Source organism: Rhinoraja longicauda, chromosome 38, assembly GCF_053455715.1.
Source record: "Rhinoraja longicauda isolate Sanriku21f chromosome 38, sRhiLon1.1, whole genome shotgun sequence".
Taxonomy (NCBI): Eukaryota; Metazoa; Chordata; class Chondrichthyes; order Rajiformes; family Arhynchobatidae; genus Rhinoraja; species Rhinoraja longicauda.
Window position 1 is genome coordinate 535831 of NC_135990.1, and position 27941 is coordinate 563771.

At 47.1% G+C, this 27941-nt stretch overlaps 1 protein-coding gene across 9 annotated transcripts in view; it reads left to right on the plus strand.

Moving 5' to 3' along the window:
* Positions 1-27941, plus strand: part of LOC144610915 (neogenin-like) — a 139008-nt gene that overhangs the window by 66495 nt on the left and 44572 nt on the right. For 6 of the 9 annotated variants that reach the window (XM_078429913.1, XM_078429908.1, XM_078429916.1 and 3 more), the window contains exons 3-7: positions 12920-13195; positions 13733-13883; positions 16013-16152; positions 19851-20005; positions 22353-22473. In XM_078429913.1, the coding sequence (XP_078286039.1) occupies positions 12920-13195; positions 13733-13883; positions 16013-16152; positions 19851-20005; positions 22353-22473 (843 nt within the window). The remainder of the gene's footprint in view (positions 1-12919; positions 13196-13732; positions 13884-16012; positions 16153-19850; positions 20006-22352; positions 22474-27941) is intronic. The other 3 variants (XM_078429915.1, XM_078429909.1, XM_078429914.1) reach the window with 1 other exon arrangement.

Here is a 27941-nt window from a genome sequence, read left to right on the forward strand (position 1 = left end):
GACAAATCAATCAAATAATTATAACCTCTTAAACTAGTCAATTTTGTATTCTTCTAACAAAGTCCTTTTCTTCTCTTTCTTCGTGACACTCGATTCTGATAAAGGATTGTACCGTGTTCAAACAATCAAATCTCTTTTAACAACCCTGTGACATTCCTGGAGTGAATGTAAGCAAAGACTTGCTGTTTGATTGATGATGCTCTCAGTCCTCCCTCACAACTCTTGTCACCCTGGCTCTTTTATTGATTCTGCCTTGCTCAATGCTTTCCACTCTGGTTCCTTAAGTTCTTCACATTCTGTGTTTGTCACAACCTGGGGTCATTACTAGACCATTTCTCTCATTGCTTTGCCATGAGTTTAAATCCCCCCCCACACACACACACCCCAGGCTTCCCTTCTCTGGAACAAGAGGCAGGGATCATGTGAGGAGAAGTTTGTCGTAGCACTGTGTAAAGTGTTTTGAAGTTTGCAGGAGATGCATATTCATGAACTGCCAAGTTAGAACATCGAGGTGAAGATTTATACACAATTTCTACACTGGCTCCTACATGAGATTGAAGAAATACTTGACCGTGTGTGCGTATGTGTGTGTAATTGTCTATGTGCACATGTGTATTTATCCATGTGCGCATGTGTGTATTTGTCCATGTGCGTGTATGCGTATGTGTGCATTTGTCCGTGTGTATTTGTGCGCATGTGTGCATTTGTATGTGTGCACATGTGTAGTTGTCCACGTGCGTGCATGTGTATGTGTGCATTTGTCCGTGTGTGTATTTTCCCGTGTGTGTGTGTGTGGGTATTTGACCATGTGTGTGTGTGTTTGTCCATGTGCATGTATGTGCATTTTCTCTGTGTGCTTGTGTGCGTTTTGGGACAAATAGGCAAGTCCAATGTTCACAATGGGACAGAGGTGAATCAATAGACAATAGACAATAGGTGCAGGAGTAGGCCATTCAGCCCTTCGAGCCAGCACCGCCATTCAATGCGATCATGGCTGATCACTCTCAATCAGTACCCCGTTCCTGCCTTCTCCCCATACCCCCTAACTCCGCTATCCTTAAGAGCTCTATCCAGCTCTCTCTTGAAAGCATCCAACGAACTGGCCTCCACTGCCTTCTGAGGCAGAGAATTCCACACCTTCACCACCCTCTGACTGAAAACGTTCTTCCTCATCTCCGTTCTAAATGGCCTACCCCTTATTCTTAAACTGTGGCCCCTTGTTCTGGACTCCCCCAACATTGGGAACATGTTATCTGCCTCTAATGTGTCCAATCCCCTAATTATCTTATATGTTTCAATAAGATCCCCCCTCATCCTTCTAAATTCCAGTGTATACAAGCCCAATCGCTCCAGCCTTTCAACATACGACAGTCCCGCCATTCCTGGAATTAACTAGTGAACCTACGCTGCACGCCCTCCATAGCAAGAATATCCTTCCTCAAATTTGGAGACCAAAACTGCACACAGTACTCCAGGTGCGGTCTCACCAGGGCCGGGTATAACTGTAGAAGGACCTCTTTGCTCCTATACTCAACTCCTCTTGTTACGAAGGCCAACATTCCATTGGCTTTCTTCACTGCCTGCTGTACCTGCATGCTTCCTTTCATTGACTGATGCACTAGGACACCCAGATCTCGTTGAACTCCCCCTCCTCCTAACTTGACACCATTCAGATAATAATCTGCCTTTCTATTCTTACTTCCAAAGTGAATAACCTCACACTTATCTTCATTAAACTGCATCTGCCATTTATCCGCCCACTCACACAACCTGTCCAAGTCACCCTGCAGCCTTATTGCATCTTCCTCACAATTCGCACTACCCCCCAACTTAGTATCATCTGCAAATTTGCTAATGGTACTTTTAATCCCTTCGTCTAAGTCATTAATGTATATCGTAAATAGCTGGGGTCCCAGCACCGAACCTTGCGGTACCCCACTGGTCACTGCCTGCCATTCCGAAAGGGACCCATTTATCCCCACTCTTTGCTTTCTGCCTGTCAACCAATTTTCTATCCATGTCAGTACCCTACCCCCAATACCATGTGCCCTAATTTTGCCCACTAATCTCCTATGTGGGACCTTGTCGAATGCTTTCTGAAAGTCGAGGTACACCACATCCACTGACTCTCCCTTGTCAATTTTCCTAGTTACATCCTCAAAAAATTCCAGTAGATTTGTCAAGCATGATTTCCCCTTCGTAAATCCATGCTGACTCGGAATGATCCCGTTACTGCTATCCAAATGCTCAGCAATTTCGTCTTTTATAATTGACTCCAGCATCTTCCCCACCACTGATGTCAGACTAACTGGTCTATAATTACCCGTTTTCTCTCTCCCTCCTTTCTTAAAAAGTGGGATAACATTTGCTATCCTCCAATCCACAGGAACTGATCCTGAATCTATAGAACATTGAAAAATGATCTCCAATGCTTCCACTATTTCTAGAGCCACCTCCTTAAGTAGAGCCACCTCTGGGATGCAGACCATCAGGCCCTGGGGATTTATCAGCCTTCAGTCCCATCAGTCTACCCAAAACCATTTCCTGCCTAATGTGGATTTCCTTCAGTTCCTCCATCACCCTAGGTTCTCCGGCCCCTAGAACATTTGGGAGATTGTGTGTATCTTCCTCAGTGAAGACAGATCCAAAGTAACGGTTTAACTCGTCTGCCATTTCTTTGTTCCCCATAATAAATTCCCCTGCTTCTGTCTTCAAGGGACCCACATTTGCCTTGACTATTTTTTTCCTCTTCACGTACCTAAAAAAACTTTTGCTATCCTCCTTTATATTATTGGTTAGTTTACCCTCGTACCTCATCTTTTCTCCCCGTATTGCCTTTTTAGTTAACTTTTGTTGCTCTTTAAAAGAGTCCCAATCCTCTGTCTTCCCACTCTTCTTTGCTATGTTATACTTCCTCTCCTTAATTTTTATGCTGTCCCTGACTTCCCTCGTCAGCCACAGGTGTCTCTTACTCCCCTTAGAGTCTTTCCACCTCTTTGGAATAAATTGATCCTGCAACCTCTGCTTTATTCCCAGGAATACCTGCCATTGCTGTTCTACCGTCTTCCCTGCTAGGGCCTCCTTCCAATCAATTTTGGCCAGCTCCCGCCTCATGCCTCTGTAATCCCCTTTGCTATACTGTAATACCGACACTTCCGATTTTCCCTTCTGCCTTTCCATTTGCAGAGTAAAACTTATCATGTTGTGATCACTGCCTCCTAATGGCTCTTTTACCTCTAGTCCCCTTATCAGATCAGGATCATTACACAACACTAAATCCAGAATTGCCTTCTCCCTGGTAGGCTCCAGTACAAGCTGTTCTAAGAATCCATCTCGAAGGCACTCTACAAACTCTCTTTCCTGGGGTCCATTTCCAACCTGATTTTCCCAGTCTACCTGCATGTTGAAATCTCCCATAACCTCCGTAGCATTACATTTTTGACACGCCAATTTTATCTCCTGATTCAACTTGCACCCTATGTCGAGGCTACTGTTTGGGGGCCTATAGATAACTCCCATTAGGGTCTTTTTACCCTTACAATTTCTCATTTCTATCCATACTGATTCAACATCTCCTGATTCTATGTCACCCCTTGCAAGGGAATGAATATCATTCCTTACCATCAGAGCAACCCCACCCCCTCTGCCCACCTGTCTGTCTTTTCTATACGTTGTGTACCCCTGAATATTCAGTTCCCAGCCCTGGTCCTCTTGTAGCCATGTCTCAGTGATCCCTACAACATCATACTTGCCCATGACTAACTGAGCCTCAAGCTCATCCACTTTATTTTTTATACTACGCGCATTTAAGTACAACACTTTAACTTCTGTATTTACCTCCCCTCTCACATCGTTCACAATTGGCCCTGCCCTTAATTTCTTTTCCCCTCTAGAACTTCTGTTCCCATTCTTCCGAGAGTCTTTTGCAATATCTCCTGTATTCCCTTTTACCTCATCTTCATATTCACAATTTGTTAACCCCTCCCCCCCACTACTTAGTTTAAAGCCACAGGTGTCACACTAGCAAACCTGCCTGCCAGAATGTTTGTCCCCCTGCTGTTAAGATGCAACCTGTCCCTTTTGTACAAGTCACCCCTAGCCCAGAAGAGATCCAAGTGGTCCAGAAATCGAAATCCCTGCTCTCTGCACCAGTCCCTCAGCCATAAATTCATACCCTCTATCTCTCTGTTCCTGGCCTCACCAGCACGAGGTACCGGTAGCAGTCCGGAGATAACCACCTTCGACATCCTACTTCTCAGTGTTTTTCCCAACTCTCTAAACTCCCGCTGTAGCACCTCCTTCCTCTTCCGCCCAACGTCATTCGTGCCCACGTGCACAACGACTTCAGGTTGATCGCCTTCCCTCACCAGGATTTTCTGAAGCCGGTCCGTGATGTGTTGAACCCTGGCACCAGGGAGGCAACAGACCATCCTCAAGTCCCTCCTGCTGCCACAGAATCTTCTGTCCGTCCCTCGGACTATGGAGTCACCGACCACTACGGCTCTTCCAGACTTCGGTCTCCCCTGTCGAGTATCCTTGCCAACAGGTCTGCCACTCGGACTGGAAACGTCTTCTGCCCCGACAGTTCCCAAGAGGGTATACCTATTTGCAATAGGCACAGCCACTGGGGTCTCCTGTAGTCCACGTCCACTTCCACTCCCCCCTGAAACAGTCTCCCACCTTCGCTCGACCTGGACCCTTGGCGTGACAGCCTCACAATAGGTCCTGTCGAGGAAACTCTCGCATTCCCGGATGGCCCTGAGGTCATCCAACTGCCTCTCCAACTCCACCACACGTCCCTTCAGGAGCTGCACCTGGACACAGTTCTTGCAGGTGTAGCTCCCAGAAGCTCCAGCGACGTCCCTGTCTTCTCACATCCTGCAGGAAACACACTGCGCCAACTTTTCCGCCATCACCTTGTGCCTATAACCAGCTCTGGCTTAAAACAATTGTATCCTCCTCACCTCAGCCTCCTCGCCGAAGACTCGCACTTTTTTCACTGGGCACTTCCCTCACTGGGCTGCACCTGAACAGGGCTGCACCCTTTTGCAAGTCTTGCTTATATCACCAATTAAATTGCCTGATTGTCCAATTTACCTGACTTCTCACTTAAATTAGCACTTACTTTTCTTCTCAGCCAACGGGCGTCCTTGCTCTGCTCCCGGACTTTTCAAATTGACTACTAGCTTCCTTTTGGCGCTCTTTTTAAACTGCCTGTTCAACTGTAATTAGCACTTACTTTTCTGCTCAGCCAACGGGCGTCCTTGCTCTGCTCCCGGACTTTTCAAATCGATCTCAGTGTGTCAGGTCCCATCTGTGGCGAACATGGATAGGTCTTCTTATCGAGTCCATGTCTCAGGATTAGAAATTGTTCAGCCAGCGCTGAACACACTTCTCAGCATCTGCAAACAATGGCTTCTTGCGTTTCTTGTGCCTGGTGGTGGAAACAGGGCCGCGACGTGAAGGCTCTTTCCGTGACCCCATTGATGGGTGATGTTTATGGAAGGGTCCCGACTTGAAGCATCACCTATCTATGTTCTTCAGAGATGTTGCCTGACCCGCTGAGTTATTCCAGCACTTTGTGTATTTGTTTAGTTTCAGAATCAGGTTGTCATTGGACAGGTTGGGCTGAAAGTCTGTTTCTGTGCTGTATGACTGAATTATATATACTCTAAAGTATCTCTAAAGTGCTTTGCAGTGTCCTGAGGTGGTGCAAAGTACTGTTAAATGAGAGCTTATTTACTTTGAGTGTCATCGTCTCTTTCTCATGAATTTTCCCTGTGATTACATCTCCCATTCAGACTGTGCAATGCGACTGTTTTTACAAAATAGGATTTGCCAATGTGCACCATGCAATAAATAGCCTGCTCCACCTGTTTGATGATATAACCTCACCACTCAGTCACATTTCTATTTTTAGTATTGTATATATTGCAGTTTTAAGTTATCTGTGTAGTGACTAAGTGACTTCGAAGGATGCTGGAGATTTTCATGCGTGTTTTGCTACTGGTGTGGAAGTGACTGTGACCAGCATGACAAGTCAGCCAGCTACTCCCTTCTCCCAGGGTAATGTTCCCAGTATTGAGTTTAGGTATCATTGTCACGTGTACTGAGGTACAGTGAAAAGCCTCAATTAATTCATTTGCTTCCGATGGGCAGGACATATTGTTTACAGGGCAAACACTCATCTTCCTGAACGTTCCTGCACATTCTCCAATTTTAGACAGCTAACCTCACTGCCCTCCCCCCACCCTTATCTCTCCCCTTCTCTGTGCCCCACCTGCACTCGCCCCCATTTCTCCCCTTCCCCCCACATTCCTTTCCCTGACTTCACAACTCTTTTATCCTTACCTCCAACATTTTGTCTTTTCATCTTTGGCCTTTGTCCAACCATTGCTTATCAAATAAAAACCTCACCTGTATCCACCTATCACTCGCCAGGCTTTATCCTGCTCGTCCTCTCTCCCCCACCGCCACAGTCAGCCTGAAGATGAGTCCCGGCCCAAAACGTCACCTATCCATGTTTTCCAGAGATGCTGTATTGCCCACTGAGTTACTTCAGCACTTTGTCCTTTTGTAAACTGGCCTCTGCAGTTCCCTGTTTCTGCATAGGACATAGAACGGTGCAGCCCAGGAACAGACCCTTTGGTCCACCGTCCCCTGTCCCCCGTCCCCTGTCCCCATCCCCGTCCCCTACCCCCCCGTCCCCTATCTCCGTCCCCTACTCCCTACTTCAGCACAATGCCTGTGCTGAACATAATGCCAGGTTAAACTAATCTCTGCCTCTGCCTCTGCCTGGTTTATATCCCTCCATTCCCTGCATATCCATATGCCTATCCTCTTTATTTCAATATCTTAATTCAAGAAAAAATTGCCAGTCTCCAATTTGCAATTTCAATCTATCATTTTTTGAGCGGCTTGAATATAATCATGTGTAGTCTTTTCTTTGATTGGATAGCACACAAACAAAAGCTTTTCACTGTACCTCAGTGCCCGTGACAATAATAATGTAAACTAAACTCCGAGCCAATCTTGCCTGTGCTGAGATGATGACATTGGGGGCAGCGTGAGGCGGTGACACTGCCAGGCGTTGCTGATTGAAATGCTCCCAGCATTGCTACTGCATCTTGCCTCGTCAATGAGAGCAGTTTTAGGCTGGGATGGGAGTCATCAATTACCCGCTGGCTGTGACTCAGAAGAGGGGGAGTATTGCTCGTACGAGGGCAGCTCGTACGGTCTCTGCGGGTTTCACCCAGAGCTCATGTCTCCAAGAGATGAACAGAAAACGATTGAACAAATTGCAGGGCAAAATACTTCTGCTTCACAGGGAATATAAGGTTTGATAATAGTACAAAAGTAATGTGTTAATTCATCCTTTACTGCAGTCAAATATCTCAGAGCCTTCATAGAGTCCTATCAAGCAAATTGTGATGAAGAATCACACTGAGGTTTTGAGGAGCGTTGTACAGAGGAGGGAGCAGCTGGTGAGTTAGGGATTGAATTCCAGGGTCGTGTGGAGGAAGGGCTGCCAGTGGGATGCAAGAGGCAATAGACAATAGGTGCAGGAGGAGGCCATTCGGCCCTTCGAGCCAGCATCGCCATTCAATGTGATCATGGCTGATCATTCTCAATCAGTACCCCGTTCCTGCCTTCTCCCCATACCCCCTGACTCCGCTATCCTTAAGAGCTCTATCTAGCTCTCTCTTGAATGCATTCAAGAATTGGCCTCCACTGCCTTCTGAGGCAGAGAATTCCACAGATTCACAACTCTCTGACTGAAAAAGTTTTTCCTCATCTCAGTTCTAAATGGCCTACCCCTTATTCTTAAACTGTGGCCCCTTGTTCTGGACTCCCCCAACATTGGGAACTGGGCATGGTGGGGCTGTTGGGGCAGGCACAGATGGTGAGCAGTTAAAAACAAAGTTGTTGTAACTAGACTGGAGAAACTCTACTGATCAGCAGCTAACAGTTACCAAGTATATTTGTTCTGTGTAGGAAGGAACTGCAGATGCTGGTTTACACCGAAGGTAAACTCAAAATGATGGAGTACTTCACTTAGTTACTTCAGCTTTTTGTGCCTACATTTGTTTCTGTGCTTTCTTTAAAGAGTTGAAGAACGGGGTACTGAATGAGAATGATCAGCCATGATCACATTGAATGGCGGTGCTGGCTCGAAGGGCCGAATGGCCTCCTCCTGCACCTATTGTCTATTGTCTATTACACTGCAGTGGACGGGGCAGATGGCTGTGAATCGCAGCCACTCCTTATAAAGGGGATCAGAAAGTCTGAGCAGCTTGTCCTTCACACACTGCTGGCTCTGCAGGAGAAGCTGATGGGGAAGTGTTCCCTACTCCCGTCCCCTACCCCCTACTCCCCGTCACCCTGTCCCCCATTCCCCTGTCCCCTACCCTCATCACCCTGTCCCCCGTCCCCTACCCCCCGTCCCCCTGTCCCCCATTCCCCTGTCCCCTACCCCCTGCCCCCATTCCCCTGTCCCCCATTCCCCTGTCCCCTACCCCCGGTCCCCCATTCCCCTACACCCCGTCCCCTACCCCCCTGTCCCCCATTCCCCTACCCTCTACCCCTTCCCCCCATCCCCGTCCCCTACCCCCGTCCCCATGTCCCCCGCCCCTTGTCCCCTTCCCCCCGTCCCCATGTCCCCCATCCCCTACCCCCTGTCCCCCACCCCCTGTCCCCCACCCCTTGTCCCCCTCCCCCTGTCCCCTACCCCTGTCCCCTACCCCCTGTCTCCCTTCCCCTGCACCCTGGCACTTTGACTGGGCCCGGCGTTGCCAAGGACACATGGACTGTGGGAGCCGGCACTCTGACACTGACTGGGGCACTCAACTGGCTTTAAATCAGCTTGAAGTTGAGTTTGTAACGAGGAATTTCACTCTGTGGCGATTTCCAAACTGGAATGAAATTACTGTCTGAGGGGGCAGTAAAACAAGATTCATTGAAACTTGTAAAATATAATTGGAAACATTCACAGGAGACAACTCCAATCCTGCAGGAAGGAGTGGGAGAGTGGGAATAACGGGAGTGCCGACCGACACTGGGCCCAGAGACTGATGTTGTCCTCCATACAGTTTGATTTATGTTGTGTTTGTTGTAATTGAGCATCAGAGTGATGCACCAAGGACATTCCTTCAATCTCCTTACAGACGGTGAAACAGATAAGGTTGTGTTTCATTGTCCTAATGAAGGAGATGCAGCTCCCTCTCCCTACAGACCACAGTGTCGTTCAAGGGTGGGGAGAGGTGACTGTCTGATGCACAAGACTCAAGCCTGCTGAGATTCCGTGCAGCCTGCTTTTGGTGACGACTCTAATTGACACATTTTTCAGCTGTCTGTAACTGGGACAAGGTTTCTTTGATATTGGAGTTGCCATGGAAACGACCTACTCAGTCACAATAAACCATTGCTGAAAGGGGAATCTTATTTTTTAAATAATTAAGTAGTTGTATAGGTGCGACCTGAAGGTTGTGTGAATTCCTGGCACCGATGCAAATAGAGGTGGTTAAATGGGACAGGGTTTGATCCGTGTGGAGAGCCAGCACTGGCTCCAGGGTGGGGGTGGGGGGGATACAGCAATGGGGTACGTCAGGTCTGCAGGAGGGAGATAGGAAGCACTACACACAGAGGGGCAGCAGGAATGTTCCTGATGCCCACATCCACAGCACCTGCCTCCCCACTCCCCACTCCCCCCTCCATAACCAGCCCAGCGTTCCACGATCCAGGACTGCCCCATCCCCCACTGCTATTACATGTGCAGAGGAGTTTCTCCAATCCCACCCTGCATTTAGTTTAGAGTCTGCTGGAAGTGTGCAAATGTGTTCACACTTTAGTGGCTCAGAGACACAAGACCGCAGAAGCTGGAATCGCGTGCAAAACAAGGAGAGCGGTCTAAGGAGCTCAGCAAGTCAGGCAGCTTCTGTGTGGGAGCAATATGGGCAGGCGATGTTTCAGGCCAAGGCCTTGCATCCAGACTGACAGGGTAGAGGGGATGTAGCCCGTGTAAAGATGGAGGGGAGGGGTGGCCAAGGGCTGGCAAGTGATGGGTTGATACAGGTGAGGAGTGTGTTGGCAGATGACGGTCAGATGGGGGGGGGGGGGGGGTGGAGATTGGGAGGTGAGAGGGGGAGAACAAAAGGCAGCAGGTTGTGGAATCTGATGGGAAAGGAAGCTGAAGAATGGAGATGAATGAGGAGTAGTAAATGGGAAAGAGGGCGCAGGAAAGATGGGGTGGGAGTGTGGAGGAGCGGTACTTTACTATTGGGCAGCAGTGGACCGGACATCAGTCAGCAGCTGTGTGAGGCTGCTCATTGCTGATTCACAGTTTGCTTTGTAACTAATGTTTATCCTCAGGTCAGTTTTCTTTTTCATTCATCCCCAGTTTGCTCCTGTTCACTGGATGCTCCTTTGATTAATGATGAATTGTTTTTCCTCCAGTCCTCTGCCACTTTAATAAATGTGCCTTCCTCACACTGGCTGTGCAGTGTGGTGACTGGAGACAGACAATGTGGAATCTGCACTAGCAGTGGCATGGTGTGCAGATGCTGGTTTAAACCGAAGATAGACTCAAAATGCTGGAGTAACTCAGCGGGTCAGGCAGCATCTGTGGAGAGAAGGAGTGGGCGATGTTTCAGGTCGACACCCTTCTTCAGTGGTATGGTGTTTGATTCTGGAGACTTGCGTCTCTGCCCCCTAACCCAGCCAGTAAATGGAGCTGTACGGTGTGGGATATAGATGGGATATAGATGAGTCAGTCTAGTAGCTGCCAGAATGGGGAGCAAAGCTTTCAGCACGCACTCATACTTCCGCTGTACTGGGGTTGCCGAATCGCACTGGTAAATTTACTCGTGGGGCTGGGTCCGAACTATTATAGCAGATAGTCCTAAAATAGCCAGTGCGAACACATTGGCTGTGGATGTGAACAGCATGGGATGGTGTGGAGCAACACCATCCTAGTTATGGGTTGCTGCTAATCAGCGATTTAGGCACATTGGAAAACATAGGCGCATGTTTGTTTAGCCAGTTTGTTTAATGATTGCAACTCCTATTATAAGGTCATAAGTGATAGGAGTAGAATTAGGCCATTCGGCCCATCAAGTCTACTCTGCCATTCGATCATAGCTGATCTATCTCTCCCCCCTAACCCCATTATCCTGCCTTTCCCCATATAACCTCTACTAATCAAGAATCTTAAAAATATTCACTGACTTGGCCTCCGCAGCCTTCTGTGGCAAAGAATTCCACAGATTCACCACCCCATGACTAAAGACATTTCTCCTCATCTCCTTCCTAAAAGAACACCCTTTAATTCTAGCCCTAAACTCTCCCAATATTGGAAACATCCTCTCCACATCCACTCTATCCAAGCCTTTCACTATTCTGGATGTTTCACTGAGGTCCCCCCTCATTCTTCTAAACTCCAGTAAGTACAGGCCCAGTGCCGACAAATGCCCAACATAGGTTCACCTACTCATTCCTGGATTCTGCCCAACGCATCAGCTTTAGAATCTAGTTCTGCTTTCATCTTATTGCTCCCTTGTTCACTCATCTCTCCAGCTGTCTTATAGCATGAATTCCCAGCAATGGATGCTGTGTTTTCAAGTTTCTGCCACAGAGACCACAAAATGAGGAGCGTGTGCTGTGGAGATGCTATCGTGCTTGCGACCTGCTTTAATCCGAGTCACTGACTGAGTTGTCAGAACCCGGAGGAGAGCATTTGTCATCTCAAACTAGAAAGACCCTCTCCAGCCCCATAGTCCATCTTAAGCCACTGAACAAGTCTTTGGTGAGACACTGTGCAGTTCTAGTCACCCTGCTATAGGAAGGATGCCATTAAACTGGAAAGGGTGCAGAAAAGATTCACAAGGATGTTACTGGGTCTGGAGGGTTGGAGTTGAAAGAGAGACTAGACAGGATGGAACATTTTTTTCATGGAACGAAGAAAGCTGAGGGGTAAACTTATAAAAATCATGAGGGATGTAGTTATGGAAGGTGATCACAGTCCTTTTCACAGAGTCGTGAAGTCTAAAAGGGCATAGATTTACGGCTTTTTCACACCGATGGTGGTGGAGATAAGGAATGAGCCAAGGAGGCTGGAGAAGCAGCTACAATATAATGGAAAGACATTTGGAATATAGGTGAATAGAAATGGTTTAGAGGGATATGGGACATGCTTGTATAGACATCTTGGACGAGATGGATGAGTTGATCTGAAGGGTCTGTTGCCGTCTTCTATGACTGTATGACTGCAGCACCAAGGCAGTGCTGTGTTGCTGGAAGTGCTGTCTTTCAGCTCATCCATTAAACCAAGGACCCATTTAGTAAATGTGGATGTTCACTAGCCTATATGTTGTAGTTGAGTTTTCCATGTCCTGGTCAATGTTTATCCCTCGATCTTTATTGTGCAGGTAGATCTTTGATTATCTATTCATGGCTATTTGTGGGAGCTTGCTGTGGATATATTGCTTTATGTTAGCATCCATCCACCTGTGAGAGATGATGGTGTGGCTGTGCTTTAGAAGCTCATAAATTACCTGTTAAAGACTTCAGTGGTGATCTAGAAGCCGTCATGTTGCAGGTGGGATCAGTGAGATTAATGGCTACACTCTCACACTAAAATAGATGCTGAGTACTCATCAGGTCAGAACACACCTGTGGTGAAGGAAACATTCACATCAGAACCTCTTCAAAGGATAAGCATTCTGCAGAATCGTTAACTCTGTTTTGCTCTCTGTAGATCCTGTCTTTATTATTATTTATTATTATTATTATCTTGCTTGCATATTTCTAAAATTCTCAGTTTGTACTTTAGATTTCTAGTCTCTGCAGTATTTAACTTGTAGCCAGGAGGTTATTATTTGTGTTGTGTTGATGCATGTGTGACTCGTGACCTTGCCTGTTCCAGGTCTTCCTCGGTTCAGCGGTCAGCCAGAGGCGGTCTTTGTGCACGAAGGCGACACTGCCCTGCTGGGATGCGAGGTGAATGCTGATCTTGTTCCATTTGTGAGGTGGGAACATAACCGGCAGCTTGTGGTGGTGGAAGGCAGGTTCCTGAAACTGCCCAGTGGTACATTGGAGATCAGCAACACCTCCAGCAGCGATGCTGGGTCTTATCACTGCTCTGTGGAAGCCGCAGGTTCATCCAAGACAAGTGAAGAGGTGTACCTCACCGTTTTGCCAGGTAACTCTCAGTTGCAATAAACTGTGTGCAATGGGCATGAATCTAGGGCTGGACTGGCGAGATCCAGCCAGTCTACACAGAACAAGTCTTATCTGTTCTCAGAAGTTACATGAAGCATATTTGATTTCCAGATGGACACTGCTCCTAGTTTGGAGATTATGTCCAGAAAAGGCAATTGATGATTGATTAGAGAATGTGAACAGGTTTACTGTACAATTGGGAGAATTTCTGTTCGAGTTTACCCAGTGAGGAGAATGTCTGGATCCCTGTCGGATAATGCTCGACCTCATTTGTCAGTGCCATTTTCTGTGAAGCAAACATAATTCCTGCCTTGCATTCAAGATCCATTTTACAAAACATATTTTAACTTGTAGTCTGCTCCTTCTATTGTTTCCACCTTTTGTCCAGTAGCTTTTCATCCAAGATGCTCTGTATTAAAGTCTGCTCTGTATATAAAGCCCAGGTGCTCCCTCCATGTTAACAGACACAGAACCCTGTGCCGCTGTGATAACCCAAGGTTCTCTTGTGCTTTTGCAGAAATGGATGCGGATCGGGAGGTGACGTTTCTCCAGAGACCGGCCTCCGTTAGTAAGGTGGCTGGCCAGTCACTGATACTGCCTTGTGTGGTGTCTGGCTACCCAACACCCACTGTCCAGTGGCTCCACGATGACGAGATCATCTGGGAAAGGTCTGTTGCTTTCGTTTAACTTATTAATTTAAGATTATTTTGGGGCAATAATCAGGCTTGTGAGAGCATTAGTGATCATTCATTAGTGACTCTTAGTCCTACAGTACTTTGTGTTTTGTGTGAGGTAGCACCTTTCTTGTGGCAGGAAGGTTTATCTTTTTGCGATGACCTTGGAGGTGGAACAGTTGTGGAAGATCAGCGATGATTTGTGTTCCTTCCCACGCTGTTTCAATAATCGGCTGTGAGAACGATCCAGGAAGTGCATTGTCCAACGTTGTTCACGAGGTCAAGCAACTCATGGTCAGATCATTGTCATTGTTTGTGGAACTCTCACTGGCCACTGTGTCTTTACACAAGGGAATGGCATTGATTACAGGCCAAGATGACTTGAGGGTGGCACAGTGATGCAGTGGTAGAGTTGCTGCTGCCTTACAGCACCAGAGACCTGGGCTTGATCCTGAGTATAGGTGCTGTCTGTATGGAGTTTGCACGTTCTCCCTGTGACCGCATGGGCTTCCTCCCACATTTCAAAGATGTGTAGGTTTGTAGGTTAATCGACTTCTGTAAATTGTCTCAAATCGTAGGATAGAGCAAGTGTATTGGTGTTCGTTGGTCGGCATGGACTCGGTGGGCCGAAGGGCCTGTTTCCGTGCTGTATCTCCAAGACTAAACTAAAGTAAACTACTGCTCCCAGTCTCTGAGGATAAGCTGAGGGCTTGAACACCAGATGAGGATGGGATTGCATTCAGCAGCGATGTTCCAATTGTTGACCAGCTACACAAGTTACTGGGGAGCATCAGCGACTGTGCCTCCTGGGTAGGGGCCAGCTGGTGTTGGGGGTAGAGGACAGACAGTGGAGAGTGTGTGGAATGGAGCTGTATTTGTGTGTGTGCCCCGAGTGTTGTGCTGGCTGAGGTAGTGTGGGCCTGGTCCTGGCAGGCGTGTCGTAGGCTCAGCCCTGGGTGTGGATGCACAGGGACTTCCACCTCATTGTTGATGTGGGTGGAAACTCTCAACCGACAGGAGTCTATCAGATAAAGTTATATCTGATGGCTGCTTTCCAACAAAAGTGGATATCTTTTAATTATAGTCTACCCTGCAATAAATTCTGTTGCTGCTGACAGCTGATTGGGTGGAGGTGCTGGCATCAGGGGTGGCGAGATGGCAATTGTGAATGAATTATTCCTTGCTACAGATTTGTATCTGAATCTGTGAGAATAAACTGTGTCTAATGAGCCACAGAGGGGCTGCTCTGTGTGACGGCAGGAGCCTGGGTACGAACTCCTGACAAAACAGCTCCGCACTCTCGCATCTTGTGAGCCAGGGACAGTTAGTACAGTTTGTGTGAAGTAGGTCAAATCTGTCTGAACTCCCCCTTAAGTACCGTCAGGAGCTGCTGGGTAAAAATAACTTTGTGTGACAACCGACTCTATAGACACCTGGTCACACAGTGACTCCTGTCCAGAGAGAGCTCCATTGCAAGCTGCAAAAGCTCATCTTCTTGGGCAATTGAAGATCGGCCAGGATTGTAAGAGCTGGAAAACTGCAGTGGCAGGATGCTGGAAGCCTTGCCTGGTACTGTAGGAGCTGTAGGATGCTGGAAGCCTTGCCTGGTACTGAAGGAGCTGTTCAGTTTGTGCACATCCAGTCACAAGGGCAGCATGTTGTTAACATCTGTTTCTGAGATGTGGCCACCACGAACCTGCCCCTTCACACAGATCAAGGAAGTACATTTGCATGTTTACATTCTTAGGCTTCTGAGAAGATTCAGTATGTCCACGAGAATGCTCTTGCATTGATGCAGATGCACTATGGAAAGTATTCTGCTGGATGTATCTCAGCCTGGTACAGCAACTGCTCAGCTCCTGACCGGCTGAACCTACAGAGAGTGGTGAACACAGCCCAGTCCATCACAGACTGACGAGCAGGCCAACATTTATTGTCCACCCCTGGCTCCTGTTAAACCTCCATGAGCTGCTGCAGTCCATGTGGTGGAGGTGCCCGCGCAAGACTGTGGGGGGAGAGTCCTGGCACTTGGGGCCTGTGGTCATGAAGGGGAGAGGGAGGAAAGTGCATGGGTTTTCAGTGTATTTTTTACAGCCCTGTTCTATTCCGCCTGTGTGAACCAGCAGGTCCCAGCGGGTAGCATTGGTTGGCAGCGGCAGTCTGCAGATCAGTGATGTCGTGGAGGAGGATGCTGGGGTGTACGAGTGTGTTGCAGTGTCTGGGAATGTGACCGTCCGAGCCCAGGCTGAGCTCCTCGTCCAAGGTAAGATCACTAAAAATATTCACACACGTCTTTTAGTTTATTTAGTTTAGCTTGGAGATACAGTGAGGAACCAGGCTCTTCGGCACACCGACTACGCACCGACCAACAGTCCCCGCACATTAACACTACCTTACACACTGGGGACAATTTTTAAAAACATTTATACCAAGCCAATTAACCCACAAACCTGCACGTCTTTGGAATGTGGGAGGAAGCCGAGATCTCGGAGAAAACCCACGCAGGTCATGGGGAGAACGTAAAAAATCCTTACAGACAGCACCGTAGTCAAGATGGAACTCGGGTCTCTGGCGCTGTAAGGCAGCAGCTCTACCACTGCCCCACCGTGCTGTCGTTATCTACCTTCATCTCACCCTCCCCACATAACTGCTTGTTTTTATCTTGATTACTGACATCGTGTCTGAAATGGGTGTGGGTGCAGAGGAGCAGAATTATGTGACGGAGGTGACTTCAGGAGCTGACCTGTCGGTCCTCTCTCAGTTTCTGGGAACATAAAGTGCAGGTTGGGTGCACTAGTCTCAATAAAACGGGGTGATATTCTTGCTCCCTTCAAAGTCCCAGTTGCCAAAGCCAGTCTGTGCTGTTAGTTAATCTCAATCAGTGCAACACTGGGATCCTCATGGCCTCAAGTACAGAGGGAGGGTCAGCCATCGTCCCAACCTTGGCTTGAGCTAGGCGTGCTCTCAGTGGTGTAACACTGACCATGATTATATCACTGCTGCTAGCAGTGGGACAGGTTTGAGGTGATGAATTAAGATGATCACACATAAAGCTTGTCACACATTCAAGTGTGTCAGCTCCTGGATAATCCCTCCCCCACGGAGGGCTGGCAGTGGGCGGAGGAAACTGGGGAGTTGTGTGTGATTGTCAGGCTGCAGGACTCGGGGCACCCGCACACTGGGCCGCTCTGAAATATCACGTAGACATGACTTCAGATTTAAGGTTAAATAAAAACTTTGAAATTGTGTTTTTGAAACACATGGTATTTATTCAACCATCTATGCTTTGCGAACAGGCAGGGAGCTAAGCAGCAAATAGCGACAGGTTTCTGGCTCGGAGTCTGTCCTGTGTGTAGGGATGTGTGCACTGTTCAGACTGTGGTTATGAGGGCAGTTTTACTCGTCTTCCCACCATTTGTTCATTCAAATCCTCACACTCCCATAAATGTTGTTTGAAAAGTGCATCCTTCCATTTGTACCGTGTGTTTAGATCAGTGTCTGCTGGGGAGATGATTGGAGGTAATTGCTTTACGTCCACAGCTCACGGCCCTCGTGCTATAATTTGATCATTTGGCCCTTCAGTCTCTGAAGTGCTCGGCATCAATGAGGTGTATTGCCCTGGTAGCGTTTCACCAGTGCACACTCTGGTTGGTGAGCAGCACACTTTAGTTTTAGGTTTATGTCACATTTAGCGAGGTACAGTGAAAAGCTTCATTTTGCATGCTATCTAAACAGATCAGATACCATACATAGATACGATCAGTTCAAACTCAAGTACAATAGATAGAGCAAAGGGGAAGATACAGAGGGCAGAATATTAGTCCTAAGCATTGTAGTGCCTCAATTCCTTAGAGAAACTCCAATGTCCTCAATGGGGCAGTGGTAAATCGAACAGTACCCTAGTTTATGGAAGGATGGTTGGAAAGCCTGATTACAGAGGAGAAGCTGTTCCTGAGTCTGAGTTCTGTACCTTCCCCCGGATGGGAGCAAGGAAAGGAGGAATGACCAGGGCGGGTGAAGTCTTGGATCATCTTGGCAGCATTTCCCTCTGCTGATGCTGCCGGACTCACTGAGTTCCTTGAGATTTTGTGTTTGCACAAGATTTCAGCAACTGCAGTCGCCACTCGCTGGTTGTTGCAGATTATCTGGTCCACCACTAAATAATTGGAGGAGAGGGTAATTTAAAACAGGCCAGCAATATGAAGTTCAATGTGCTGGTTTGTGGATGTGTGGTGAGGAGAGAGAGCCAGAGCGATTGTCTGTGGTACAGGGTCGAGGGCATCGTCTGGGAGTCTCACTGAGTAGTGTGAAGGATGAGCAAGTGTACAGTGTGGAGTGACCCTCCTGCCAGGCAGCCAACTATCACATTGGGGTTTCACATCGACTTGCAGTGGGCTTTGGGCCATCTCCTCAGGAGCTTCCTCCGCACACGTACGTTTGACAAGGTTTGCAATGTTGCCCATTGCAGCTGTCTCCGGCACTAATGATTTTACATGCATGATGAGTAATTAGTAGCTATGGCAACAAGTCTTGCCAGTCATTAAAATGCAATTCGGTCGACTGGAAGCCTGATACAGAAGTAAATCAGCATCAGCTCCAACATGTATTGCCCTTCAGGTATAAGGACAACAAATGCTAATGGCATAACCTCTCATCCTACAGGTGTTGAACAGCCAATATTTTGTGCATTGGAATGAAATGGAAGCATTCGCTCTGAGCAGCTATGGCTAATGAGGCCATTCAGTCCATCTGTTCATAGCCCAAAATGCTAGTCCGTACCTTTCGGATCACCTTCCACAGTTCAGCATCTAATTGCTCTTTAAATAATTGTATGCCCTGCTCTGGTCTGGAGCTGGAGGGCACTGTGATTGTTAGCGAGGAGCTCTGAGCTCCATTCACTGTACACCATTGCTGGCTGCTTCTGTCTACTGGAGTTCCCTGACGGCTGGATTGCAAGTGGAGCTCCCAGAGACTCAAATGTGCTTTCCAGAAACATCTTGGTGTTTGTCAAATAAAAGTGTTTGTTTTGATTTAAATCCTTGAATTAATCCTTAGTATATGTCCCTGTGTTGCCCTTTACATGGTGACTATATTATGCAGAGGCAATGTCCAGGCGTTGCAGACCAGGCTTGTAGTCACAGCTTCTTCCCCACTTCAGTCAGCCCATTGGTCAGTACTCGGTGAGAAAGATTCAGCCAGGAGCTAAATGTGTGACGTGTTTCATTTGTGATCTTCTTAATTCATCGCCTCAAACTGCTCCAACTAAATGTAGAAATAAGGAACTGCAGATACTGCTTTACAAGAAAATACACAAAGTACTGGAGTAATTCCATGGACTGAAGAAGGGTCCCGACACAAACTGTAACCTATCCATGTTATCCAGAGATGCTGCCTGACCCGCTGAGTTACTCCAGCACTCTGTGAAACGTCACCTATCCATGTTATCCAGAGATGCTGCCTGACCTGCTGAGTTACTCCAGCACTCTGTGAAACGTCACCTATCCATGTTCTCCAGAGATGCTGCCTGACCCGCTGAGTTACTCCAGCACTTGTGTCTGTTTTTGCTCCCACTAAATGATCTTCACTACATTGTCTTGTTGTCACTTATCTAACTCTAACCATGTTTGAGAGGACAGACGTTAACATTGTAATAAAGATGGAAAATGCTGGAAGTACTCATTTAACCAGGCAGCATCAGTGGAGAGAAACAAAGTACATGTTTCAGGTTGATAACCTCACATCAGAATTGGGATGTTAGAAATCAAACTAGTTTTAAGTTGCAGCTAACGTAGATCAAAAGATCAAGTGAACGTAGATCAAAAGATTTTAGTCGATTTTAATTTCTAGAAAGTCTTGCCTCGGTACTGCCTCCCCTCCTGAGGGAAGTATTTGAGGTTGATAATGGATCAGAGGATTTCTGTGGTACGTGTGTTTACCATTCTCTTCTGCTTCCTTTAATAGTCCCCCCTCGCTTTCTGAAACGACCTGTTAACATTTACGCTCACGAGTCCATGGACATTGTGTTTGAGTGTGATGTGGCGGGCACGCCGTTGCCCACTGTGAAGTGGATCAAGAATGGCGACATGGTGATCCCCAGCGACTATTTCAAGATTGTTGTGAGTAGATTCCTGGATTGCATTGTGTGTTCCTCCTTCCACCAGCATCTTTTGTGGATCAACATAACTCGCCCTGCGTAGAATTCCCAACACACAAGCCCTAACAATTTCTGCCCTTGTTTCCATTTACTTTGCACTGTTTACTGAAAGGGTGTCAGAGTTCCAACTCCTCACCTCCACTTGTGAAGCTCACAATGTGTGCATGAAGACCTTAATAAACGAAAAACTCACATGCCTTTCATTTCCTGCCTAACCTCCTGATGTTTGTTGCTTGTGATAGCTTGATTCCTGCAACAAAAGCAAGTGTATATTCCACTGAGTACATCTGAAGTGAACCCTTTGTGCTCAGTACCTTGTGCTTCCTGTGAACAGAGTACGTGGGAGTTGGATCAAAATGATGATTGGTGTCAGCACACTTATAACAAATTCTGTTGGGATGAGTTCTGGCATTTCCACCGATCAAAATCAAATTAGTTTTGGGTGGGTTAGATGATTGATATATCTCTGTTGTGGATGTGGGTGGCAAATATAATAGTTTCTGTACATATTCCACAGATAATTATTTGGTGGACCACACACAACCACCACATGTGAATGTAGGCGTCAGGTCTGTGGGTGACACGGAGCTTGATGCTGTAGACAGCAAGGAAAGTTGTCCAAGGCATCAGCAGAATATAGATCAGATGGAAAGTTGGGCAAAGTTTACAAAACACTGGCTAGAATTCATTTGACTATTGTGTGCAGTTCGGCTCAAGGCCCTATAGGAAGGTGGCGATGTGCTGGGGAGAGTGAAGAGCAGATCCATCGTGGATCAGAGGGCTTTAGTTCTGCGATAGGCTGGGCTTGTTTTCCCAGGAATGAAGGAAGCTGAGGAGTGACATGATCAGAGGGATATAAAAGTCTAAGAGGCAATGATGGGATAGATGGACAGAAGCTATTTCCCCTGGAAGGGTATTAAAAACAAGACGACAGAGGTTTTAGGTGAGGTGAAGGAATTTTGAAGGAGAGAAAACATGGGCAGTTCCTTGTGTTCAACAGTTTTAAAGAAGAACTTTTTTCCCATCAAGAATGTGAGGGGCACATACGCCTCTAAACCCTTCTTATCTGTATATCTGTCCAAATGTCTTTTAAAAGTCTTCATTCTATCTGCTTCCATAGCTTTCTCTGGCAGCTCATTCTACATATAGACCACCCTCGCAGTGAGGAGGTTGCCCTGAGGTCCCTCTTAAATCTCTCAGCTTAAGCCTATGGCCTCTTGTTTTAGAATCCTCTACCTTGTGGAAAAGACAGTGAGCACTTGCCTTATCCGTGCCCTCATGTTCTCTCTCGTACACCTCAATAAATCGCCCCTCAGACTCCCACGTTCCAGAGGAAAATGTCCCAGTCTATCTAACCTGTCCCTATAACTCAAACTTACAAGCCCAAGCGACATGCTGATGAATCTCTTTTGTACTCTTTCCAACTTAATTACATAAGAAAATTATCTTTGTGTGCAGTAAAATGTTTTGCATTTCTTGTGAGTTTGATCTTTAAACGTATTTTTTTGTGAACTTAATGAGTCAGGGCATCCTCTGTTCATGCTGCATATAAACTACCATTTACATTTTACCCCCTGGCACAAGCCATGTATTTTGCACAAAATGCTGGCTGCTAAGTTTTCCGACACTTTGCCCATGGGTTTAGTTTTAATCCATTGGAAAAAGGGCATCACTAGCAAATCCAACAATCCAAAACGCCCATCCTTATTTCCTTTGGAATGATGGCAGTGCGCTGGGTTTTGAACTGCAGCCCATGTTGTGTATGATCAGGTTTTAGTGGGACTGGGAACCACATTGCTGTAGGTCTGGAATGACATGCAGACTAGGCCAGAAGGGCAGACATTCCTTCCGTGAGGAACATCGGCAAACTAGCTGGATTCCACAGCACTCTGGCAGTTGCAGGTCACCTTCACGGAAGTCATCTTTGTTTTCCAGATCTGTTTAACCAGATTGAACTTTTCCAGCTGCTGGTGTAGAAGTTGTATCAATAATCCAAACCAAGAGATGTCTATTTTACAATTCAACCCTTGTGTTATCCAGTCCTGGCAATGTGTCCTTTGCCCAGCCTAGAACGAGACCCTTATTAAGTAGAATCATCGAGTCAAACAGCACGGAAATAGGCCCTTCATCCCAGCTTCTCCAGGCTGCATGTGGCCCGTATCCCTCTGAACTTTCCTATCCATGTTCCTGTCTGTGTCCTGGCCTTTAATAATCATCCAGTTGTCCAAGGCTTGGACCTTTGTGATTGGTAATGAAGCTGTTGTGTTTCAGTGACATGTCAGCAATGATATTTGTGCCGTGTGTTTCAGAATGAGCAAAACCTGCAGGTTCTTGGTCTGGTGAAGTCCGACGAAGGTCTGTACCAGTGTGTGGCGGGGAACGATGTGGGAAACCAGCAGGCCAGCGGCCAGCTGATCATCCTGGAGCATGGTAAGTGAGAAGCTACACAGCCGTGCCAGCCAGGTGGTGCCAGCCAGGTGGTGCCAGCCAGGTGGTGCCAGAGACGGGCCAAGCTGCAGGACACTGATCCATCTCACGACTTGGCAATGGCAGCAAGAAGGAAACAGGTGGCCAAAGCAGTGAGGCAGATGGCATGGCTCTGCTTTCAGCAACAGCTCTGCTTGCTGTGGGCTACAAACAGCTTGTACTTGTGTCTAGTGTCGTGCATGCGGAGAGGCTACTGACTACGCTGTGCCTCTACATGAGACAAAACTGCCTTTCAAACACTACCTTTACTTTAAGGATCCTATTTTTATAAATGTTATTTTTCCGTTTACCCCAGATTCTTTCATGTTCTGAATGTTTCTGGGCCCCATATAGTTTGTGCACAGTTATTTTCTTGTTCCCCTTTAATGCAAACAGACATGTCTGCCGATGCTTGGTGAACAGTCTCTCCCTCTGTCCCCATGACAGGGCAGCCCATTGCTGCAAGTGGATTGAATCCCAATTGTTAGCTGTGGAAACACACTCCTCATTTATGTGTGGAACTCCCACTCTCTCCTCGGCTCGAACTGGTGGTATTCTGGCCACTGCTTGTGCCCGTTGAATGGAATCCTCCCCAAATGGTGGCAGTGTGGGTGACGGGCTCTTCACCCAGGGCAGGCAGGCAGAACGAACAAGCCCTGCAGGGAATGATGGGGTCAGGCTGTTCCTCTCGGCACCCCCAGTAGTAAGGATGGTCCCAAACCAGCAGCAATGACTCTGCTTTGGTTTATTACTGTACCAGGATACAGTGAAAAACATCTACTCAGTATAACAATTCTGAGAGGCATAGATAGGGTCGACGGAATCTTGTTCCCAGGGTGGGAATGTCAATGACTAGAGGACATTGCTCCACGGTGAGGGGGGGAATGTAAAGGAGTTGTGCGGTGCACGTTTTTTATAGAGAGTGGTGGGAACCTGGAACCCTGGAAGGGTGGTGGTGGAGTCGATACAACAGTGGTGTTGAAGAGGCTTTTAGATAAGCACATGTCATGCAGGGAATGGATCACAAGCTGGCAGAGGACATGTTCAACATGGACATTGTGGGCCAAAGGGCCACTGTTCTATATTCCATGTTCAGATCATACATTAGTATGAAATCAATCATGGGTACAATCAAACCATACGCAAGTACAATAGGTAGTGTCAGGAGAAAGATACCGCAGAAAGAAAATTGCTTTTAAAGTGCAAGGTCTGCATTGAGGTACATTGGAAGATCGGAACGACACCCTGGCTTACGTATTCTGAGAGCAGCAGGGTAGAAACTGTTCCTGAACCTGCATGATGTGGGACTTCAAGCTTTTGTACCTTCTGCCCAGTGGGAGAGTGGAGAACAGGGAATGGATGAATGGCCGGGTGTAAATGGTGCCGTATTATGTTGTGCCCAAGATTGCACACAGATCCTTTTCCTCATTCTCGCTGACATGTCACGGTGCAGCTCCACACACATCTCTCGGTGCCCCAGATCACAGTGGCACAGTGGTGCCCTGCTCATACACTAACAGCACCCGCAGCCAGTGGAACAGGCAGTGTAAGAAAGCTGTGGGAGGCAAGTAACCCTGTTGGTACCACCTCATGGTCCAAGGGGCTTAAACGCTACCTGAGGTCAGGTAACAGCACAGGCTAGGTACCTAATGTAAAACCTCCCTGGCTTGTATCATTCAGCATCTCACTGAATATGCCAGACTCGCCATTGGAAATGCTGCCTATGATAATATTTACCGGCTGTGTTGGGCATTAACAGTACACCATGATAATAATGAGTTGACACGTCTGTGTACCTCGTGTAAACGTGAGTCAGGTTGATCGTACCAATGAGCTGTCACTCGGTGGGCACTGATTTACTGTATTTAGCAGAACATGGATATGAGTGCAGTAAATACTGTGTGTTGGAGCTTTGTTTTATTACAAAAAATAGAAAGGAATGTCAGAAAAGCATTGTGTTCTCAGAGGAGAGGGAGTATAAAGTGTAACCAGAACACCGAGTGGAGATAAATCTCACCCCGTTCATACATCGTCCTTGTATTGATTTACTGTCCACTTCCATTTATATATTGCTGTATATTGACGAGCTGTTCCAATATCCGTTCCTGGAGCTGCAGGCCTCTGGCTGTCTTTATCAGTGGTGATTCCAGAGCTCCTTGTCCAAGGGGAGATCATTATTGAAGCTCAGACAGGGAGTAGGTGAAGCAGGAAGGGATGAACCTGCCTCTGCCACCACCGGAGCAGGGAGAATCACACCCACTCGGTGTGGTTTTCCCAAAGGGGCCAAGGGGCCGGGATTCCATCCCACTAGAATGTTCTGGTCCCGCCTTGCTGCCACCTCGACATGGTGCTGATAGGCCCCGAGGTCAGCTGGGAACAGTCAGGGTTGACAGCACATCATTGCAGTCCTCTGTTCAAATTCAAACCATTGGAAGGAATGTGCTGACAAATTCAGCCACACCTGCAATGTCTGTGAAGAGATGGAGTTTGTTGGATTTAAAGAGTGTTCAAAGATTTACCAGAGATGTCTCCATCACAACCATGGTCATGAATGGACAGTGCTGGTGGCTGCTGCAGGGAAGCCAGTCATTGCTGGGGTTCTCCTCTCCACCGCTGTGCAGCAGCTGAGGAACTGTCCCTGCCATGCAGTGCCCATTCCTCTATTAAAGGCACCATAGACCTGTCGTCACCGCTGTGCGATTTGGGTCAATGCAAGGAGCATCACTGAGCAGATGTGGTCTTACTTGACTTTACAAAGTCCCTCTCACCTGGAGGGAATGTGGATAATCGTTTTCATGTGCATGCCAACCTTCAAGTGTCCATCTATTCTCCCCTCATTTACCAGCTCCTGTCCATAGCCTTCTACGCCTCTACAATCCTCCATCAATCCTCTCAACAGCACATTCCAGGTTCCAATCACCCTCTGTGTAAAACACATTCTTCCTCTGATTCCCTCTAAATTTCTTACCCCTCTCCCTAAACCGATGTTCTCTTCTTATAGGTACTCTGTAATGGAGAAACGTTTTCTACTAGCCACCCTATTTATGTCCCTCAGAATTGTTTGTACCTCGATCAGCTTCCCCCTTCAGTCACCTTTCCTCAGGACATCAAACCTGGTGAATGTCCCCACACTCCCTTCACTGCAGCGTGCCGGCCGGACACTCCTGCCAGCTCTGTCTGCACTGGATGACTGGGTAGACAGAGGAAGAGATAATGGGATACTCCCAACCCTCCCTGGTGTGGATATGTGCGCGTGTGTGTATATTGGTCCATTTCCGTTCAGGTAACTTGGGAGGGCATTTTAACGCCTTGTGAAAGTTGTCAATCGCTCAGTTGTAGGGAATAACATGACATAATGAAAATGTTCACCTGAATGTTTTGTGTTATATTCATTTGAATTTTTAATGAATGAAGTTTAGTTTGAAATGGTGAATGTTTGGGGTGGAGAATGTGTGGTGTAGTGTCCTCTACACACTGAACACTGCTTCTGGCATTCAGGGATCTTGTGTTTAATTGTTAATTGTTACGATATATATTGACTCACATTGTACAGGATAAATATATACCCCTCTGGCATCATTTTCTTTTTTTTTAGCTTGGTTCGGATTTGAAATATTGCTGCAAAATTTGAAAGCTTGTGATATTAGTTTGTTTACAGAGAAACAGAAAGAAGCCAATAGAGGTATTTTGACACTGGGGATTTGAAATATTGATTGGAAAGTGTTTATTGATCTGGAGCTTGAGATTATTCTGGCATTTTATGGCTGGCTGTTCCAGCGATGTTAGAGAGCAGGACCAGCCGGTGCTGTGCAATGTTGCAGAGGTGGCGGGGCACATTGCCTGCACTGAGCCCAAGTAATGCAGTACTTGCGCCAGTGCAGCCAGGTCTTGGTAATGCTCTCCCTCTACATCAGTACTCATGCTTCAATGAACATGCTCCAATGAAGCTGCAGATACAGTCTGGTGATTCTATCAGCAGGTCAGGCAGATCCATGGAAAGGAAAACAGCTAATGTTTTACAGTGAAGACCCTTCATCATAGTAGAAAAGGTGAGAAAACAAGTCCGTTCTGAGGCGGAGAGTTGATGGGAGAGGGATGGATATGGCGAAGGGGCAGATATGGTGGAGAGACTATCAGGCCAGTGGATAGCTCTGATAGAGGCCAGGGTTGTTGAGTTGGTTCCAGTGTTCAGGAGATGTTTAAAAGATTAGCGAGTGCAGTTGGAGAAGGAGAGAGAGAGGGAGAGGGAGAGGGAGAGGGAAGACAAAGGGCCATGTTGAATGCAGTGCTACGTTTAGGTTCAGGCTCATTATTGTCACGTGTACCGAGTGAAAACACTTGTTCTACACGCTATCCAAACAGATCAGACATACTACACATAAATACAATCAAGTCAAACTCAAGTACATTGGATAGAGCAAAGGGGAAGATACAGAGTGCAGATACAGTTCTCGGCATTGTACTGTATCAGTTGCATAGACAAAGTCCAATGTCACAAAGGGGTAGAGGTGAATCAGAGAGCACCCGAGCTTATGAAAGGGTGGAAGGAGGTACTGTAGAAAGCTAAAGATGGGCCGATGAAAATCAGTACGATAAGGAAGTGAGAACAGAAAGAACACAGAAATCTCTGCATCGAGTTTGTGAATTTAGGTTTATTCTTGTCATGTGAAATGCTTTTGTTTTGCTATCCGATCAAATCCAATAACACTACACATGATTAAGTCAAGCCGAACAGTCAAGTCCAACAGGTAGGGTGAAGAGAAAGATGCCAGAGTGCATGGCATAGTTTGGTGAAAATTCTAGCCGTAAGAAGGTAATAAAAATCTCTTCTGAGAGATTTGAAGATAATGTTGAGGATTTTGCAATCAAACTTAGAATCAGAGAGTTCTACAGCATGAAAACAGGCCCTGTTGCCACCATGTCCGTGTTGACCTTTGCACATCTTTACCAGTTCATTTGCCTGTATTTGGTCCACACCCTTCTTTACAGTGGCAATGCATGTGTTGGTCAAGATATGCATTAGGAATGCTAGTTTCTGAGCGTGGAGTTAATTTGTATTTTTATTGCACAGTGCAGTTTTACTTTCTGAGTTCTCCGGTCAGGCAACCTGCTTGTGCTTTAGACCATCTGATTAGTGGGCACCTCAGGTGAAATGTCCAGCTCCAGCAGAGAGTGTGTGTGTTTAGGAACCTATTGTACCCCAGTCTGGTGGTTGGGTTTTGACCGCTGCTGACCGTCGGAGACTGTAGTGGGTTTCTTTAGACGCAGTAAGCTCAGTATCGTTAGATTTGTTTTAATCAGCCCAGGGTGCCTCTGCTGTCAGCGTTGCAGTTTAGTGTGATTCGGGCAGCGTCAGGGAGTCCGACCCCCAGGCTTTACTCCATCTGGCATCAGCTCCACCCAAGGACAAGTGGGTCCTGGCCTCCTCCCCC